The sequence below is a fragment of the Marmota flaviventris genome, chromosome 2 (assembly GCF_047511675.1).
Source record: "Marmota flaviventris isolate mMarFla1 chromosome 2, mMarFla1.hap1, whole genome shotgun sequence".
Lineage (NCBI taxonomy): Eukaryota > Metazoa > Chordata > Mammalia > Rodentia > Sciuridae > Marmota > Marmota flaviventris.
The window spans coordinates 26,189,875-26,209,597 of record NC_092499.1 but is presented as its reverse complement, the minus strand read 5'-3'; the positions used below and the strand labels follow the sequence as shown (position 1 = coordinate 26,209,597).

The following is a 19,723-nucleotide window of genomic DNA, read 5'->3' as shown; positions in this document are numbered from 1 at the left end:
GTATATGCACACATATGCATGTTCTTTTTCACTAATATTGAGCATAGACACACTACTGTGCACTTCTGCTTTTGTCTCAGACTCTTTCAATAACTGTACATGAAAAGTTACCTCATTCTTTTCTATAGCTGATTAATATTTCATCAGATAGATAACCAATTTATTTTACCCAGTTCTCTGACAGACATTTATGTTTGTTCTAATCCTTTATTCTTGTATGCATGTCATTAAATCGTAGTATGAATAAATCACAAACCTACAGGACTGATTCCTGGAAGGAATGGGTCAATGGGAAATACATTCTAATTTTGATAAATCTTTTTTTTTTCCTTTTCTTTTTTTTTTTTGAACTGGGGATCAAACCCAGGGATTTGCAAATTTGAGGCAAATGCTTTGCCACTGAGCTACATCCCAGCACCTATTTTTGATAAATCTTTGACGGATTGGCCTCTATAGCACCAATTTACAGTCTCACCAGCAAGAAAGTGTTATGAGTTAGGTTAAACATTTTTAAAATGTTAAGAGCCACTTCTCATAGTATCTTAACAGTTTAATGTGTATAGGCAAAAAAAAGAGAAAATAAAATATTGCTTCTTAAGTTTAAAGGAATGCCCTAAATTATATACGAACTGCTGGTAAAACAACTTGTAATTGGATTCAGAGAGACAGGAAGTGAAAAAAGGAGAAAGAAAAACACAAATTTATTTCCAGAAATATAAAGTATGGGAGGCACAATCATATTTGAGAGTGAGCAAGCAACTTTAAGCAGGTTTTTAGGTTTCCTAATTTGATTTTGTGAAATTTAAAAAAAACTACAAAGAAGAAAAGGCCATTTTTTATAGTATAATTTCTAATACATCAGCCAAATATAAGACAATTCTACAAGTACTCTTAGATCAGAGTAAAACCAAGTCAGGTTTTACAAATTTAGATGGTATATATGAACATGTTATTTTTTTTTTTTTATTTTAATGAACATGTTTATTTTCTAAGTCATTTTAAAGAATATTTTTATTTCTAAATGATTAAAAAAGATCAATCCATCAAACTAGTAATGTCATGGATATTATTTAGAACAAAATAAAAATTTTAGTCAAGTTAAAAAAAGTAAACAAGTAATATTGAAATAATAATTTCTAATATGAGAAATGCATTCCCATGGCTACTAACTAGCCAAGATCTTGGAAACAGTGATCAGAGAAGGAAAAATGGAGATCAAGAATAATAATTTATAATAAATGGCAAAGATGAGGCAGAAAAAAAGAAATTTTATTAAAATAATTATTTTATATTTGGCAATCGTTTAAGTGTGAGTTTTCATGTTCCAGGAGTATGGTTTTGGATATTCTGATCATGCCACAGATTCCAGCTTACTGTGTGTTTTGTATTTTCTCTATAAAGAGAACCAAAAGACAGATTTTCTTCCAAACCATTTGAATATCAGGTCGAGGTTCTTTAGAACAGGTCTCAGAGGACTTACCCTTCACTAAATGAGCTACAAGGAGATAATTAGCCTGGGTGTTTTTTTTTTTTTTTTTTTTTTTTTTATTCCAATGCAGAGGAACCAAAAGCAGGCTATGTAGTTATAGACTCAAGAGGCTTAAACAAAAACAAATTGCCTAAGTTTATGTGTCAACCTAATCCATTGACCATGTGATCCAATTTCTCCCCAGCCTTTAAGAAGGGGCATGCTCCTGAATGGTCATTCAGATTACATTTCTTGGATTGAACTACATGGACCAAATTATGACATGACTAATCAACTAACACTGTAAAAATAATACCACTACTAGAAAAAATAGCCATACAAAATTTTAATGTTCTGAAATAAAATCACAATAGAAAACTAATAAAGGCTCTTCAGCATAAACTTCTACCTTTCTGCACCATCCAATATAGTAACTACCGATTTTTAAATTAATTAATTTCCACTAAAATGGCCACAGATACAGAATATTTCTAACATTGCAAAAAGACTTAACTACTCTTAGACCTACATTAGATCCAGAAACAAATTTACCTGATCTATTTCCAGTCCTTAATATCTAAACGCACTGATAGCTCTTGGGGTCATGTATACCAAACTAAGTTCTTGCTTCCGTAAAAGACTTTGCATTTTATTTTCCCCAAAGTTCTCTAGACTTAACAAATTACCTGCTCTGAAATGATGCAACGTGTGTGCCTCAGAGAGTTTCATGACATAAAGAATGATTTCCCTTCTCCTTTTGGGAACTGGAGGACCCAGGTGCCCCAAATAAAAAACTATTAAAAACAATTATAGTTCATAAAACAATAAGAACACCATGACCACTGCAGAGTTAGTTCATAAGAACATAAACCGATTTCCTTTTCACCACAACTTCAGCTAACAAACGTTAAGACCCTCTGCAGAGAACAATTTTTAAAAACAAGTTATAGTTACTTTGGATATGGCAAATTCCTGCTTTGAAAGAATAAGATACTTTGAAAAAAAAAAAACAAAATCCTTAATTCAATAACAAGTGACTATCTAACCTCATTTTTTTATTGATGTTTTCTAACAGAAGATAAAGAAAAAACCTCTTGCAATTTCATTTCTTAGCAGCTCTCCACTGCTTACCAGATCATTTTCCAGTGCAAAGGGCAGAAGGATCCAGACAAACTTCTAATTTTAAAGTTTTTTAGGTTTACTCCCAAGTCTATAAAATTCTGATCCAAGCTAAATGCAGCCTTTCCACAGTGTCTCGGAAACCCAGTTTAACTCTGACCTGGGATTTTCTCAAAAGGAACACGACTGACATTTGGAGCCGAATTCTCATTGCGGAGATAGTCCTGTGCTTTGCAGGATGACAGCAACATCTCTGGCCTATACTCACCAGATGTCAATAATAGGTGCCCCCAGTTTGACAACCAAAAATGTTTCCAGACATTGCCACATGTTCTCTAAGGATGCAAAATCATTCCTGGTTGAGAACTACTGCTCTAACCCAAGAAGCATTCTTGGCTTATCTCAGCCCTAATTTCCCCACATTCATGGATGCTCCTTCAAATTTTTCTGCTGGCACTTTCTTTCACTATCCAACTCAGCCAACATTTACAGAACCTCTAAGATAAGTCATCAAGGGTTCCAGGAGAAAAAATAGGCAAGACAGATTACATATCTACCTTCAAGGAGATGGCTTAGGAGACTAGTACATGAAGAACTTTAATTAAAGACACCCAATCATATAACATAACTGTAAATTTTTTTAAACTATGGAATTCTCATCTCACCAAACTAAAAATACCTTGAGGGTAAAAATTATATTTTTTCCTGGAATGCCAATACTCGGTGGACAACAAAAAGAAACAACTGCAAATTTCAACATCACAGGTGGCAATTTCATATAGTCAGTAAAAATTCTAAATCTAACTTGGATAAGTTAAATTACCCTCTCTCGTGTATACTTTGTTCCTCTATAAAATGATAAGAAAATGATGGTTGGAAAAATTAAATCAGATAGTAACAAGTAACTCTTTTTCTGTATTCTGGCACAGAGTAAGCATTCAATATATATAAGCTATCATTCCTATTATTAGCAATAAATCTTACCTCAAAAGGAAGAGCTTAACCTGGACTGCAATAATAAATCCCTACATGACGTAAACAGAAATCAACTGTCACATTACTTTCTGAGGAAAAGCAGAAAGTAAAAGCATTTCTACCAATGCCCTTGAAGGAAGACATGAACGTAAGAACCAGTCAGGGGAGGGAGGAACCACACTCAGAAACAAATCCACCATCTTCAAATATATACTTAAGATCTTTCTATTTAAAATGTGAGTTGGGGGGCTGGGGATGTGGCTCAAGCGGTAGCGCGCTCGCCTGGCATGTGTGCGGCCCGGGTTCGATCCTCAGCACCACATACAAACAAAGATATTGTGTCCGCCGATAACTAAAAAATAAATATTAAAAATTCTCTCTCTCTCTCTCTCACTCTCACTCTCTTTAAAAAAATAAATAAATAAAATAAAATGTGAGTTGGGCTGAGGGTGTAGCTCAGGGGTAGAGCATTTGTCTAGCATGTGGGAAGGCCCGTGGATTCAATCTCCAGCACCATAAAAAATAAAATGCTTGGATATGATTGTCATAAACACATGAGAACCTAAAAGAAAAGTTATAACATGTTCAATTTGTAAATACTGGCGCGCACACACAGGGGTGTTTATGAAACATACACTTTTTTTTTTCAGTGCTGGGGATTGAACCCAGTGGCTCTATTACTGAGCTACATCCCCCCACCAAAGGCACAGACAGAGGTTTATTTAGAAAAGTAAATACTTATCCAAGGGGTAAGAGGAATAATCTCAAGAGAGAGAGAGAGACAACTTTGGGGTAAAGCAAGGAAAACACATTCAAGAGAGAATGAAGGCTATCTCCAAAGGGAGATACAATCCCCAGCTCTTTTTGAGACACAGTCTCACTAAGTTCCCCATGCTGGCCTTGAATTTGGCATCCTCCTACCTCAGCCTCCCCAATCACTGGGATTACAGAAATTTGACCATGCCCAGAAAGACATAGCCTTTATAGGTGCTTGTTTACTTAATATTTCTTTTAGAAATTAGCTTAGAATTTCTTCCCCAGCCCCCCATGGGAGGAATAGACAAACTTTAGATATGGCAAAGGGGAGTGAGGGGAAGGGAGGAGGCATGGGGGTAGGAAAGAGGGTGGAATGAGATGGACATCATTCAATAAATTTATATATGAAGACACAAATGGTATGACTCTACTTTGTGTATAACTAGAGACATGAAAAATTGTGCTCTATATGTGTAATGTGAATTGAAATGCATTCTGCTCTCATACATAACAAGTCAGAATAAATAAAATTTTTAAAAAGATATAAAATTTTCAAGGAAATTTTTAAAAATTACTGAAAAAAAAAAAGAATTTCTTCCCCCCACCCCCCAGCACTGGGGAATGAAAAACAGGGCCTCACACTGCTGGGCAAGTGCTCTACCAACAAGTGACAACCCCACCCCTGCTTAGAATTTCTATGGCTTTAATACTAAATATATGCCACTAATTTTTAATTTAACATAAAGCACAAAAAGTTCAAAATTTTAAAAGGCAAAAATTGTTAGATGTTTTATCTGTTGTTGCTGTTGCTGTTGTTTGGGGGTGGGGTTTCTACCTCAGATTGAACCCAGGGCACTTAACCACTGAGCTACGTCCCCAGCCATTTTTTGTATTTTTATTTAGAGACAGGGCCTAGTTAAGTCTCTGAGGCTAGCTTTGAACTTGTGATCCTCCTGCCTCAGCCTCCCAAGCTGCTGGAATTACAGGCATGCACCACCATCCTGGCTGTTAGATGTTTTAAATTAAAAAAAAAAAAAAAAAAGGTCATGCAAAAAAAAAGTTGGGTGGTTCACAGGTATGGGTGCATGTGTTTGGGTGAAGTAACATTATGAGATGGGAGACATCTGGGGTACAAGTAGGAAAGCCACCACCATTTAAAAGAGATACATCCAGGAGTATCTCCTCTGGCAGCACTGAGAGTTTAGCTGAGCAAAACCGGGCTTTAGTCTTATAATGGATAACGGAATGTAGTGGGTACCTTGGGCTTCATATTAAGTGTGTTAGACTCAAGGCCTCATACAATCCTCCCAAGGATCCTATAAGGCAAACACTATCAGTACCCACATCTTACAGAGAATGAAAGTGAGAAAGAGAAGTTAAGGGACTTGCCCAAGTTTACTTAAGGAGGAGGAACTATACTCCAATCTAGGCTCCACAGATGTCCCTCAACCACTGTACTTCATGGTGTCACTTTAACTTCAAGCCTGGAAAATGATTTATTTACTGCTTGGTGCGCCCAGTTCTCTCCCCTCTCCCTTTCTGTATTTCAGAGACCATCCATCCTTTTAGATGCATTTGGTGTGGTGATCCCCAGACTGAAAGGTAAAAGTGGAATACATTGTCCCTTTCATCTTTGCACAGTGAAGTAACCCAAACGGAGCAACTTGCTTGGGTGGAAATGGACAGTTCTGAACAAGAGCATGAGAGTCTTGGGGAATGGGGGAGATCGCCAAAATTCCTACTGCAGCCGGTTTGCGGCCTTTGCTTTGACTACTGTGCTCTTTGGAGACCTCAGCGCCTACCTGTGCGGTCCCGCTCCCGCCCGGGGGAAGGAGGGGGTGGCGGCGAGTGCACGGATGGACCGGGGGCCTGAGTGCACCTAGGCGAGCGCGAAAGCGACGCTGCCAACCCGGATGAGGGAGAAGCGCGTGGAAAGACAGGGGCAGGGGACAGACCTGGGGTCGGCTGAGGAGACAGAAGCGGGAGGCGGCAGCCCAGGTGCGTGGGCCCACGGAGACGCTAGCGAACCCCGGCCGCAGCTCGAGGGACGCCAGCAGAGCAACCCTGTCACTGCCACCTGGGCTGGTCTGAAAGGAAGCGCCGCAGGAACCGAGGCTTTTCGAAACGGAGAACAAAATAACCTCGAGCGCCCTCAGGGCCCGGGTGGCTGCGGCGGCGGGGACAAGGTCGCGTCTCAGGGGGAGCGGGCCCCGCGCGCGAAGGGGCTGCGGAGGTGGGTCCGCGCGGCCCGGGACCCCGGGCAGAGCGCCGCAGGGACTCGCGCCGAAATGCGGGGCCCGAGGCGGGCGGCACCCACCCGCCAGCGCCTTGACAATGCGTACCTGCGGCGGCCGCCAGGCTCCCCTCCACTCCGGAGCTGTCCCCGACGCCGCCCGCCGACCCTCGGCGGGCTGCGGGGCTCCAGAAGCCCGGCCCCTCAGCCGCCTGCCAGTCCGACATCTGCAGCCCGCGCCCGGAGCGTCTCCGCCACCAGCCGCTGGCGGCTCCGGAAACAGCCGAAGGCCGCGCGAGCGCGGCGGCTGCGAGCCGAGAATAGCCGAGGGAGCCTGGGGCCGGAAGAAGCGGCGCGGCCACCGCGGGAAGAGCGCACCGGCCCCGATGCGGCCCCAGTAGTCTGGCCCGCGGAGGCTGGCGACGCGGACGCGAGGAGGGCTACTGGCTGCCTTTGATCGCCAATTTTTAAAATCTGGGATCGGTTAGAATCAACAAAACGTGAGGAAGATTCAGGAAGACACTGCCGGAAATCGTAGTATCCATAGAGACGCTGTCGGAAGTTGAGGTTGCTAGGAGGCCTAGGCGCGTCCATTGAACTGCGTAATGGAGAAAGTCCCAGAAGATTATGATTCTAGTCCTGATGAAAATGAGAAGTCAGAGCCTGAGAGGCCTGAACTTCGTAAATTGTCTGAAAATGCCGAACCAGACACCAAGACAGAGGCAGGCTACGAGCTATCCCCAGAAAATGACCAAGTGCCACAGCCACTAGAAACTGAGAAAGAGGAAGAGTCAGAGATTGCAAAGAATGTGCAGCCAAAACCAACCTGGACGTCTGAGGAAGAAATTCCTAAGGAGATCGAGGTAGAGCCATCTAGCCAGACTGATTTAGGGATTCCCCAAGTGTTAAAGTCAGAGTCATTGGGAGAGATGGGAGACGAGCTTTACAAGGATTTAGAGGCACCAGACCTAGAGCCACAGGAGGAGGCTAAATCAGATGTTACAGAGGATGTACTCACAGAATCAGCTTCAGAAACAGATATACAGTTACCAGCGGAAACCAAGTCTGAGGTTCCGGGGACCACAATCAATATGACAGGATTAGAGTTACTAAAGGAGTCTGAACAGGAGGTTCCAGAGGAATCACTTAGAGAGCAGAAGAAGGAAACAGATCTAGAACCTCCAGAGCAGTCCAAACTAGATTTTTCAAATGAGAAACCAAAGAAATCAATTGAAGAGACAGATCTACAGCCAACAAAGATGACCAAACCAGAGATTCCAGAGGAGACACAAAGAAAGTCAACTGAGCAGTCTAAACCAGAGTTTCCAGACCAGAAATCAAGAAAGTCTACTGAGGAAGCAGATCTAAAACCTCCAGAAGAGACTAAACTAGAGGTTCCAGAGGAGATGCAACAAATGTCAACTGAGGAGAAAGTTCCAGAGCGACTAGATGAGGTCAAATCTGAGCTTCCTGAGGAAGAATTAAGAAAAACAATTAATGAAACAAATCTAAAGCCATCAGAAAAGACCACATCACAAGTTCCTAAGGAAACAAAAAGAAAGTCAACTGAGGAAAAGATTCCAGAGACAGCAGAAGAGACTGGTCTAGTACTACAACATGAGGTCAAACCAAATGTTCAAGAGGAGACACAAAAACAGTCAATTAGGGAAAAAGTTCTAGAACTATCAAAGAATACCAAACCAACAGATCATAAAGAGAAGCGGAGAAAATCAAGCAAGAATATAGGACTTGCTCCATCAGAGAAGTCTGAATCATGGGAAACACCAAGGGAGTCAACTGAGGAGAAAGGTCTAGAGCCACCAGAACAGTCTAAATCAAAGTTTCCAAAGAAGGAACCAAGAAAATCAATTGAGGAAACAGGCCAAATGCCACCAAAGAAGACCAAACCTAAAGTTCAAGACAAGACACAAATGGAGCCAACTGAGGAGGAAAATCTAAAGTTACCAGATGAAATCAAACCAAGAGAGAAACATTCAGAATTATTCAAGGAAGAAGAGCCAGCACCAATCAAATCTAAGTATGCTATGGATAAGGATCAGCTAGAATACCCCAAGTTTCAAACCATTAAAGTGTCGGTAGAAGAAACTGACACAACTTTTAAAAAAGACTATGCATCTAGACGTCTCACACAAAGTGAAATGGAATCAACTAGTACAAATTATGAGTATCCCTCAAAACTTCCAAAACTGCTTCATCTTGTTGATATCTTAGACCTCCCAGAGACTCAGACAGGCTTAAGAAAGGCCTTTAGTGAAAAGAAAATTATAGATTCAGGCCAAGAATTGAAAGAAACAGCACCTAAAGATAAAACATCCCAGCCAAAAGAAAAGGAAACTGCATTACAATTCGAATATCTTAAATGGAGCCCAGAGAATGTTGCAGAATGGATTAGCCAGCTAGGCTTCCCTCAATACAAGGTAACAAAAATAACACTTTTAAAAATCATATGCTCTCATCCTACCTCATACTTCCTCTACCCTGACCTGAGGTCTTCCCTCTTCTTCACTAGGAGTACAGAAAAGTCCTGGACTCTGGGGAAGGTAATCTGGACTGTGTGTGTGTGTGTGTGTGTGTGTGTGTGTTTCTGAGGATCAAACCCAGGGCCTTGCACGTGCTAAGCACACTACCACTGAGCTCCACCCTTGCCACTGATATATATTTGTATTTTAGGAGAGGAAGGGAGGGTCATGTTTGTTTTTTCAAAAGTTAGGTGCTGTGGCATGCACCTGTAGTTCTCACACTTGGAAGGCTGACAAAGAAACATCACTTGAGTCCAAGAGTTCAAGACCAGCTTGGGCAACAACATAACAAGGGTCCATCTTAAAAACATGAATAAGCCAGTCGCAGCAGCTCATGCCTATAATCCCAGGGACTTGGGAGGCTTAGGCAGGAGGATCACAAGTTTGAGGCCATCTGGGCAACTTAGCATGACCCTATCTCAAAATTAAAAAGGGGGTAATGATATAATTTAGTGGGGGAGGACCTCTTAGTTCAATCCCAAGTACCTAGTATGTGTACCTCGTATACAAACAGTAATAATAATAATAATTAGTAATAAATCATTTGTTTTTCCTCTTTATTCCAGTGATTATATTTCTCTGCAGTCTTTGAAAAAAGACCAAGAAATTTCTATAGGCCTCTTTTCATTAAAAAACAAAAACAAAAACCTATATTTTAAAATAGATTTTGTCCAAGGTAGACTTTCTGGTACTTTGTCAAGTTGTTTTAGTGACAACTCCCTTACCTTGAACTTTTACTGTTAAATTTTTGTGTATGCCCCAAATATGTCATGTACCATGAACACTTAAGAGTAGTGAGTTAGTCAATTAACCCAAAATAGCTTTATCAAAAACATAGTGTTAAGTCTCTTAATTTACTAATTCCAACTAAGATTTTAGGCTACCACAAAACATCACAAGATCTGAAATCTTTACCTCTTGTACTTAAAAATGTAATTGAAACCAGCTACTCAGGAGGCTTGAGGCAGGAGGAATGGAAGTTCAAGGCAACTTAGCTTGACTCTGTTTCAAAATAAAATTAAAAGGACTGGTGATATAGTTTGGTGGTGGAGCACTTGTCTAACATGTGCGAGGCCTTGGATTCCATCTCCAGTACTGGGAAAAAAAAAAAAAAAAAAGGAAAGGAAAGGAGACGTGAAGAATCATTGGTTGTAGCATGCCCCACCCCCCAAAAAAATTTAATTAGCCTGAAATTTTATCAAGAGCTTAAACAGAAAATATGTTGTACTATTAGATTACAAAATGAATTTAATTTTTTTCTCAGTATAGGGCTGGAGACTAACATGATTCCATTCTGTCCTTCATCCTTCTCTCCCTCCCTCCTTTTTCCTCCTCCTAGCTGCAGAACATTTTTAAGTGTTGTTCTTTTTGTACTGACAGGAGTGTTTTACCACAAATTTCATTAGTGGCCGAAAACTCATCCATGTAAATTGCTCAAACCTCCCTCAGATGGGGATAACAGATTTTGAGGACATGAAGGTGAGTTGTATACAAAGTGTCCCTGAGGAGCACTGTACCAATGCTACCATGAATCCCAGACAAACCTCCTTTTCTTTTGATCCTATTTCTGACCATGGTGTCATTGTCCTCCCAGCCTCCCAGGCTCACAGTGATTGCTTCCTCTCTGTCCTTTGATCCCTACAAACATCCCAAGAACTGTCAGTTTCTCCTGTGGCATTTCAACTGGCTGATTCTCTCCATCCCTGATTTTCAGGCCCTATTGCCTCATACCTTGTACACTGAAAGTAGCCTGTCACTTTGAGCCTCTCTCCTTAGGCTCTTTGGATTCAAGGGATCTGTCTTTAGACCTTCAATGTCCAACCACTCATATATTATTTGGAAATCTTCTTTGGATCCCCTCTGTTCATACCATAGTCCCAACTCCATAGTTTAGGATTCAAGGTCCTCCACAAGTTTTCTCCAACCACATTCACTCCCCTCCACTCCTCTAGTGAATCTTTGCTGAACCTGCCAGGCTCTCTCAGTTCACACTCCTGTCTGGTGCATGCCTCCCTCTGTGTCTTTGCTCAGATCCTCTTCTCCTGTTTTTCTAATATGAATCTTAATCTTCCTTCAAGACCAATTTCTCATTCTCATCTCCCCAAGAAGTCTTTCCTGACCTTGCCATCCCATATAATCCCTCTTCTCAAATTCTCATAACACTTTGTCTCTGATACCCACTTAGCATTTATGTAACACCACATGTGTTTTGTCTGCTTTGCTGCCTAACATTGAAACAAGTTACTTTAAGCTCCCTGGGCCTCATCTCTCCAACACCAATAGTCCGTGATCACTCTCCTTTCCTTACTATTACCTTACATGGGCTGGGGCTGTATGTAGATCAGTGGCAGCGCGCTTGCCTAGCATGTGTAAGGCACTGGATTTGATCCTTAGCACCGTGTAAAAAAATAAACTAATAAAATAAAGGCATGCTGTTTATCTACCACTACAAAATTTTTTAAAAAAATATTACCTTCCTTAGAGCTGGTGATATAGCTCAGTTGGTAGAGTGCTTGCCTTGCATGTACAAGGCTCTGGATTCAATCCCCAGCACCAAAATAAATAAATAGATATATAGATAAAGAAATATTACCTTCCATTTGTAGTGTTTACAATATATAAAGCATCACATACATAATCTTAATTGTAAACTTTGCACTAGCAGCCCCACCCCAACATAACAGGGTTCACACTCTACAACCATGCCCATAAATGCTGTACTTCAATGATTACCAAACATGGATAGTCTTCAGAATCCAAGATTTTTTAAAAAATATTCTTTTTAGTTGTAGTTGGACACAATACCTTTATTTATTTGTTTGTTTGTTTGTTTTTATGTGGTGCTGAGGATTGAATCTTGCACGTGCTAGGCAAGCACTCTACTGCAGAGCTACAACCCCAGCCCCATTTTTTTTTTTTTTTGAAAGGTAGATTTCTAGGCTCCACCCTCCAGAGGTTTTAATTCATTAGGCCTGGTTCAGGCTGTGGAATCAGTTTTCTAGGATCTTTCAGAACTTAGAACTATGTAATTCCATAAGATATATGGTTCCAAAAATAAGAAAATTACACTTATTACTATTCAAGTCCTTTTACTGGCACTGAGATATAAGAAAATTTTTTTGAATTATTAAACACAAGCCTTGAATTCTGCTAATAGCTATCCTTTGCCAAGTGGTTACTATGTGTTGGGCACCATACATGTTATTTCACCTAATCCTCATTTTTCAGAAGAGAAAACTGAGGCCCGTAAAGGTGAAGCAATTTACAAGAGTTTATTCAGATGATAAGTTTAAGAGACAATATTCAAATCCATTCTATGTGACTCCCCAATCCATGTCCTATTTAAATCACTCCTGTACTGCCTCGCTAAATGAACACTCTTATAACCATGAAATTCCATGTATGAAATATGAGAAGGACTACTTATATATGGTATTTCCAACCATGCCCTCACATAGTTACCAAATACTGTCAGATAAAAATCTTACTATTTTTATGTTCAAAGATAATACAGCTATAATTATAAGATCTTATTTCTACCTGTAATGAATTTTCCTAAATAAGGAACAGGATTAACAAAATAGTAATTTGTAATCCAAACTCCTAAAACACTTAAAGCTCTTTATCATGAGAGAGCTTTTTTTTTCTTATAGTGCAGGGGATCAAACCCAGGGCCTTGTACAACAACCTGATCATTTGTTTAACGTGATGACAGCCAGGTTTCCTTACTCTAAAGTTACTGTGTTTCCCTCTGAGCAATCATTCTACGTCTGAGCTATATCTCCAGCCCTTTTTGTTTTATTTTGAGACAGGGTCTCACTGAATTGCCCAGGCTAACCTTGAATATGCAATCCTCCTTCCTCAGTCTCCCTGTAGCTGGCACCACCATGTCCATCTAAGAAAGCATTTTTTAAGAGTCAAATTCATATTACTTAATATTCTAATCCCAAAAGTACAGTATCAATGTGCAATAATAAAAACCCTAAAATTCTTCTGGTCTTGTAAGCAAAGGAGAGGTCTTAAAAATCTTCTGAAATCTTCAAAAGTAAATGGTGAACACCCTTATTTGTCCTTAGATCCCAAAAAGTTTGAATAAGCAAACTTCATAATACTTGTTTTCAAAGTCACCAGACAAATTTGGCCTCTCCATAAGGTGACTAGAATAACATAAAGAGCAGTACGTTCAGGGCTGGGGCTGGGGCTCAGTGGTAGAGCGCTTTCTTCATATGTGTAAGGCACTGGGTTCGATACTCAGCACCACATAAAAACAAATAAATACAACTAAGAAAATATTTTTTAAAAAGCCCGTACATTCAGAGATATATTGCATAAACTTTGCTTGACAGTTAAATCCACATAAAAAAGTAAATTCTACTCTAACACAAGGGTGACTTCCTAGAGCTCATTCATGCATTTAAGTATGCTGTAGTCACCTTTCTTACTTATAGAAGAAACATTTTCTTGTTTGTTTTGCTGTGCCATGAACCCAAACCCAGGGCTTTGAGAGTGTTAGTAAGCTCTCTGCCACTGAGCTAAAACACCAACCTCTGTAGAAAGCATTTTTAATCCCACTATTGTAATTATAGCAACCAATACATTCACAATTTACCTGATAACTCTTAAATAAGTCAGTTTTATTTATTCTAGGGACATGCCAGACAAAAGAGAATTACCCTTACTTGTTTGTTTGTTTGTTTCTGAAAAAAATTTCATTTTTCTTAGAAAATTTTTCTCAAAATACCTACTACTTACTACATGAAGTAAACAAGAATCTGATAAATATTTGGAGACAAACATAGATGAGTTGCTAATTCATTTTGTATGCATGATTTTGTATTCTAAAGTATAGCCTCATAAATTTCACAGTCTCTCAGTAATTCTTCTGCATTTGGCCTTGTTATGAATTATTTAAGCAGCACAGATTCATACCATTGTCAGAAATTGAGATTTCTAAACAGACATGTTTCCTTTTTTAAAAAAAAAAATCTTTTAATTTGTAAATAATTTCAATGTAACAGAACAGTTGCAAAGGTAGTTTAGAGAGTTCCTGTATACTTTGAACCTTGCTTCCCCTAATGTTAACATCTTATGCAACTATAGTGTATTTATTAAAACTAAGAATATAGCATTGACATAGTACTTTATTTATTAAACAACAGACTTTATTCATATTTCCACAGATGGATAATTTTATTTCTAGGATCTAGTCTGGGATATTACATTGGACTTAGCTGTCAAGTTTCCTTGGTCTTTTATAACGTGATAGTTTGTTGATCTGTTTTTCATGAACTTGACACTTGAAGATCAGTGATAAGATATTATGTAAATTTCCTTCAATTTTAGTTTCTCTGATCTTTCCCATTATTAGACTAAAATTATGGATTTGGGGGAAGACTAACAAAGAAGTGATAAGCCCTTCTCATCATATCAGGGCTACATGATATCAACATGATTTATTACTAGAAACTTAACCTGATCACTTGTTTAATGTGGTGACAGCCAGATTTCCTTACTATAAAGTTACTGTGTTTCCCTTTTATATCTGCTCTTTAGAAGCAAGTTACTAATTCCAGCCCATATTTAAGGAGAGAAGAGTTAGGCTCCATCTTTTAGAGTGAGGAGTATCAAAAATTTATGAAAATACAGTGAAACTACCACAGCGATAAATATATTGGAGAGGATAGTCTGAAGCTATGCAAACATCTGCTTTTCAGAGTTTTGCCTACTAATCTTAGCATTCATCAATGGGTCTTGCCTGCTAAATTACTACTATGTTGTTTTAGTGATAATTTTCTATTTTCCTCCTTTCTTCAGTGTAGTTAGAATTATTCTGAAGTTCTTCTACATTTAATTGTCCCTTTCCCCTCAGTTTTTATCTCTTCATTTATATTAGTTTGGATTAATGGACATTTATTCTTTGGGTTACAAGCCAATACTGTTATGTATTTTGTTGCTCAAATTATTCCATTTTCTTCTTTTTTTTTTTTTAATTGGGAGCTCTTTTAAATTAGTTCCTGTGTCCTTTTGACATGCCCCATTTAAAAAAAAAAAAAAAGTATCTCCCTACTTTCTGGCACTACTATTAGCTTCAGGAACATCTTACATTTTCCTTGCTGCAGCCCTACAATCAACCATGTCTTGGCCCTGGTTGCTTTTATCAGAGAAGAGTGTTTAGAAACTAAAATATGAGCACTAGTTGTGCTTGTTCCTACCGGAGTGTCATGCTTCTAGGTACTTTCAGTAGAAAGATCTTAGAAGTATATGTATACATACTAACCTATGTGTACACAAATATCTATCTTATTTCTGTATCCATATATATATAAGTATTATATAATACAATAAGTATTCATATTGATCTAACTCCAGTTCAACATAAAACGATTTATTTTAGCCTTTTCTTATCTCCTTCCTACCTCCAAACCCACTTGTTTATTTGTAATTTATTTTCTGACAGTGAAAAACCTGATTTATCTATAAATAGTATTCTGTGAGAAATTTACCAAATAGAGTACAGTGTTTGTGTGTAGTTTTGTCTTTAGTCTTACATTATCTAGACAAAGCACTATTTTCCAAAGTTAAAGTTATTTAGATTTGCTCCATTCTCCCCCACTCCTTGCAGGTAAATTATGTCTTAGTTTGTAATATAGTTAGATTTATTTGTCCACAGTCTATATGCCATCTTGGAGTTTACCCAAGGGATTTTGCATACACTAAAGTCATTGTTTGTAAAGTATAGTTCTATGGGTTTGACAAATGCATAGGGCCATGTATTCACCACCAGAAAACCATATACCCTAAAACTTCTCTGTATCCCCTTTGTATTTGGCCTATCCTTCTACCTCAAACCCTCAAAAACACTGATCTGTTTGTCCATATAATTGTGCCTTTTTAAAAATATCCCTAAATGGAACCAAATAATATATAGATTATTTGGCTTTTTTGGATCTGGCTTTTTTCCCTTAGCATGATGCATTTCGGATTAATCTGTGTTGTTACAGGAATCAACAAGCAAATTTTAAAGAGACTATACAACCGCATTATAATAGTGGTAGAGATGACTCATATTTGAACCATGACAATTACGTCTTTAGGTTTAAAGTAAATTATAGTTCCAATGAGGCAAATGTGCATATAAAGTAACCAAACAGTGCATAATAAATTGATAATGTTGAAGCAAAACTATTAATAGTTTGCAAATAAAAGCGAAAATAACAGCCTTTGAAACCATGACCAATAGAAAATATAGTGATGATATATTAATAATAGAATCTTCTTAAACATTACTGGCATTACAAATATTTGCTTAAAGTCATGTGAAATAGGTGCTCTGCAGAGATGCCAAGCATTGAGTGTGTGTCATTATCATGAATGTGGAATTAAGACTCCTTAGAAAACTCTTAATAATGTTCATGATTACCTATTTCTAATAATCCTTATTAATTTCAAGTAAATTACTAGTAAGTTGCTTTAAGTCTTAGGCAAAAATAAAGTCTATTGCTTGTTATTTGTTCATCAGAACCAAAGAAAGAACTCATTTTTAGATAAATACATAGTCCATCAGAGAATCCTCATTGTCTATTGATGAAGCTCAAACATACTTTTAGAATCACTGAATTGATGGTTAGATTGTATTTCCTAATTCCAAAATGATACTTTCACACTTTATAACACTTTTAATTAAGCACATACTCAATGCTTGACAATAAGTTTGTGAATGTTTTTTTCATTTTTTAATTTTCCCACGGAAATCACTTAAGAGATTAGCATTCAAGGGGCTAGGAAACTGCATAAAACTTTTATTTAATTGTATTTTCAAGTCAGTCTCATTAAAAATATTATTCTTGCATTTCAGGTGATTTCTCAGCATACACGGGAGCTACTGGGAATTGAAGAGCCATTATTCAGCCGCTCCATCAGGCTTCCCCATCGGGACAACATTGGCCTATTTTTAGAGCAAAAAGGTCATACTGGGGTAAAATCTGACTCCTTGACCTTCTCTGAATTTGTCAAAACAAGAAGATTATGTGATTATGATCCAGAAATAACTGCCTCTGAATAAGGCTGTTAACATTGTACGTAACTATAGAAGAAAGGTATTTCACTCACATTGAAAGATCAGACATAATTACTTGGGAGAAGAGGTGTGGCCTTTTTTATTTTTCTTCTCTTCTTTTTCATTAAGGATCAGAGTTAGAACTGCTGGCTCCATTCCTAGGTCTTCTGTGATTCCCAGCACCTTCCCTTTATTTGTGTTTCAATTTAGCCCCTCCTTAAAACAAAGATAGCAATTCTTCTTGGATAATTGTAAGAATTCCTGATACATTCTAATAATACACCTGGGTAGTAGGAACATGCTGGAGGAACTATAACTAAAAATAAAATCTTCTAGCCCAGATAATCCTTTCCATGAATGTAGAAAAGAAGCCATTTTAGTGCTCACCATCTCTAGCAGTCAGAGAAATGCAAATCAAAACCACCCTAAGATACCATCTCGCTCCAGTTAGATTGGCAGCCATTATGAAGTCAAACAACAACAAGTGCTGGCGAGGATGTGGGGAAAAGGGTACACTTGTACATTGCTGGTGGGACTGCAAATTGGTGCAGCCAATTTGGAAAGCAGTATGGAGATTTCTTGGAAAGCTGGGAATGGAGCCACCATTTGACCCAGCTATTCCCCTTCTCGGTCTATTCCCTAAAGACCTAAAAAGAGCATGCTACAGGGACACTGCTACATCGATGTTCATAGCAGCACAATTCACAATAGCAAGACTGTGGAACCAACATAGATGCCCTTCAATAGATGAATGGATAAAAAAAATGTGGCATTTATACACAATGGAGTATTACTCTGCATTAAAAAATGACAAAATCATAGAATTTACAGGGAAATGGATGGCATTAGAGCAGATTATGCTAAGTGAAGCTAGCCAATCCCTAAAAAACAAATGCCAAATGTCTTCTTTGATATAAGGAGAGTAACTAAGAACAGAGTAGGGTCGAAGAGCATGAGAAGAAGATTAACATTAAACAGGGATGAGAGGTGGGAGGGAAAGGGAGAGAGAAGGGAAATTGCATGGAAATGGAAGGAGACCCTCAGAGTTATACAAAAGTACATACAAGAGGAAGTGAGGGGAAAGGGAAAAATAATACAAGGGGGACAAATGAATGTCAGTAGAGGGGGCAGAGAGAGAAGAGGGGAGGGGAGGGGAGGGGAGGGGGGATAGTAGAGGATAGGAAAGGCAGCAGAACACAACAGACACTAGTATGGCAATATGTAAATCAATGGATGTGTAACTGATGTGATTCTGCAATCTGTATATGGGGTAAAAATGGGAGCTCATAACCCACTTGAATCAAAGTGTGAAATATGATGTATCAAGAACTATGTAATGTTTTGAACAACCAACAATAAAAAATTAAAAAAAAAAAAGAAGCCATTTTAGTACTGAGTAAGTATTGAACTGTTATCACATCATAGGCAAGCTGTCAAAGATATTGCAAAGTCAAAAATAACTCACTCTTTAAGACAGCAAGACAGATTACAATCTATTACATGCATGTTAATTATCCGTATCTAATGGAAAAATAAAAATTCTCATATCTTGATCACAAATAGGAAGTTACTACTTGGAGCCAGGCCCCCAGGTTAACCTCCCACAGAGAAAGGAGATAGGGCACCACTGGTCTCAATACTCAGACATTTCAAAAAAGATGGCTCCAAGGCCTCCAAAAGAACTCTCCTGGGGTATAAAACTGGCAAGAGGGTTATTTACCTTTTTAAAAGATTTACATATATCTTCAAAACAGAGGATTTGCAATCGTGTTTTCTAAAGGAAATACCTTAGGAAAGATGATGGGGGAAGGTTCTCTTTCCCTATAGGCATCATAGAAAAAAAAGTAAGATTTGTTTTTTGTTTTTTTAGATTTGTATATATTCTTCAAAACAACATGACTTACAGAAGTACCACTGACTATGAAAAGGGTTTGGGGTTTACTTCAAGGTTCTTATATATGGGAACTTCTAGATCTTTATAAAATGAAATTCAAGCTAGAATCTACTTGTGACTAGACTTCTCAAAAGAAATTATTAAATACTTCTTGCCTGAATGATTCCTGTTCCTTTCCAGTTTTTTTTATTAGTTGCTCAAAACATTACAATGATCTTGACATATCATATATTATACATTTGATTCAAATAGAGTATGAATTCTTATTTTTCCCACATGTACAGATTGCATGATCACATTGGTTATACAGCCACATTTATACATACTGCCATGCTAGTGTCTGTTGTATTCTGCTTCCTTTCCAGTTTTATAGACATATCTGCTCTTTCTCTCCTGATCTCACTTCTTAATCCTAAGAACCACCAAAGTGCTAATACAATTCAGAAAGGCAATGATGTATTTTTTTATAGTTCCCTACATCTAAACAAATAGTAAAAGGAATATTTCTTTTTTTTCCTACTGATATGAGAAACAGTGCCTCAAATTAACATGCATGCTAAACATTGATGTTTGATGATGAACCTTATTTTTCTCAAAATAAATTAAGAAGTTTTATCAGAATCCATTCTAGAACCATACCTTTGGATTTGCCTGACTCACAGTTATACAAAAAATAAAAGTA

The 19,723-nt window shown here is 38.2% G+C and overlaps 2 protein-coding genes across 4 annotated transcripts in view; one reads left to right on the top strand and one right to left on the bottom strand.

The window, feature by feature from the left end:
- The window catches only part of Tmed8 (transmembrane p24 trafficking protein family member 8), a 46,102-nt gene extending 39,292 nt beyond the window's left edge, over positions 1-6,810 (bottom strand). For both annotated transcript variants that reach the window (XM_027931621.2, XM_027931622.2), the window contains exon 1: positions 6,661-6,810. In XM_027931621.2, coding sequence (XP_027787422.2) covers positions 6,661-6,778 — 118 coding nt within the window. In that variant the 5' untranslated portion in view covers positions 6,779-6,810. The remainder of the gene's footprint in view (positions 1-6,660) is intronic.
- Positions 6,811-6,997: 187 nt separating this feature from the next.
- Positions 6,998-17,678, top strand: Samd15 (sterile alpha motif domain containing 15). Of its 2 annotated transcripts, XM_027931708.2 has the most exons (3): positions 6,998-8,989; positions 10,472-10,570; positions 16,947-17,678. In XM_027931708.2, exons 1-3 carry the CDS (start codon positions 7,157-7,159, stop codon positions 17,151-17,153), a joined length of 2,139 nt encoding a protein of 712 aa, XP_027787509.2. In that variant the 5' UTR covers positions 6,998-7,156; the 3' UTR covers positions 17,154-17,678. The 2 variants fall into 2 exon arrangements, with proteins under 2 accessions (XP_027787509.2, XP_027787510.2); XM_027931709.2 differs by lacking the exon at positions 10,472-10,570.
- Positions 17,679-19,723: the final 2,045 nt, after the last annotated feature.

Coding starts and splice junctions, on each gene's coding strand:
- Samd15 (XM_027931708.2), top strand. CDS start 7,157: ATGGAGAAAGTCCCAGAAGATTATGATTCTAGTCCTGATGAAAATGAG. Junction 8,990..10,471: donor TAGGCTTCCCTCAATACAAG/GTAACAAAAATA, acceptor TTGTACTGACAG/GAGTGTTTTACCACAAATTT. Junction 10,571..16,946: donor CAGATTTTGAGGACATGAAG/GTGAGTTGTATA, acceptor CTTGCATTTCAG/GTGATTTCTCAGCATACACG.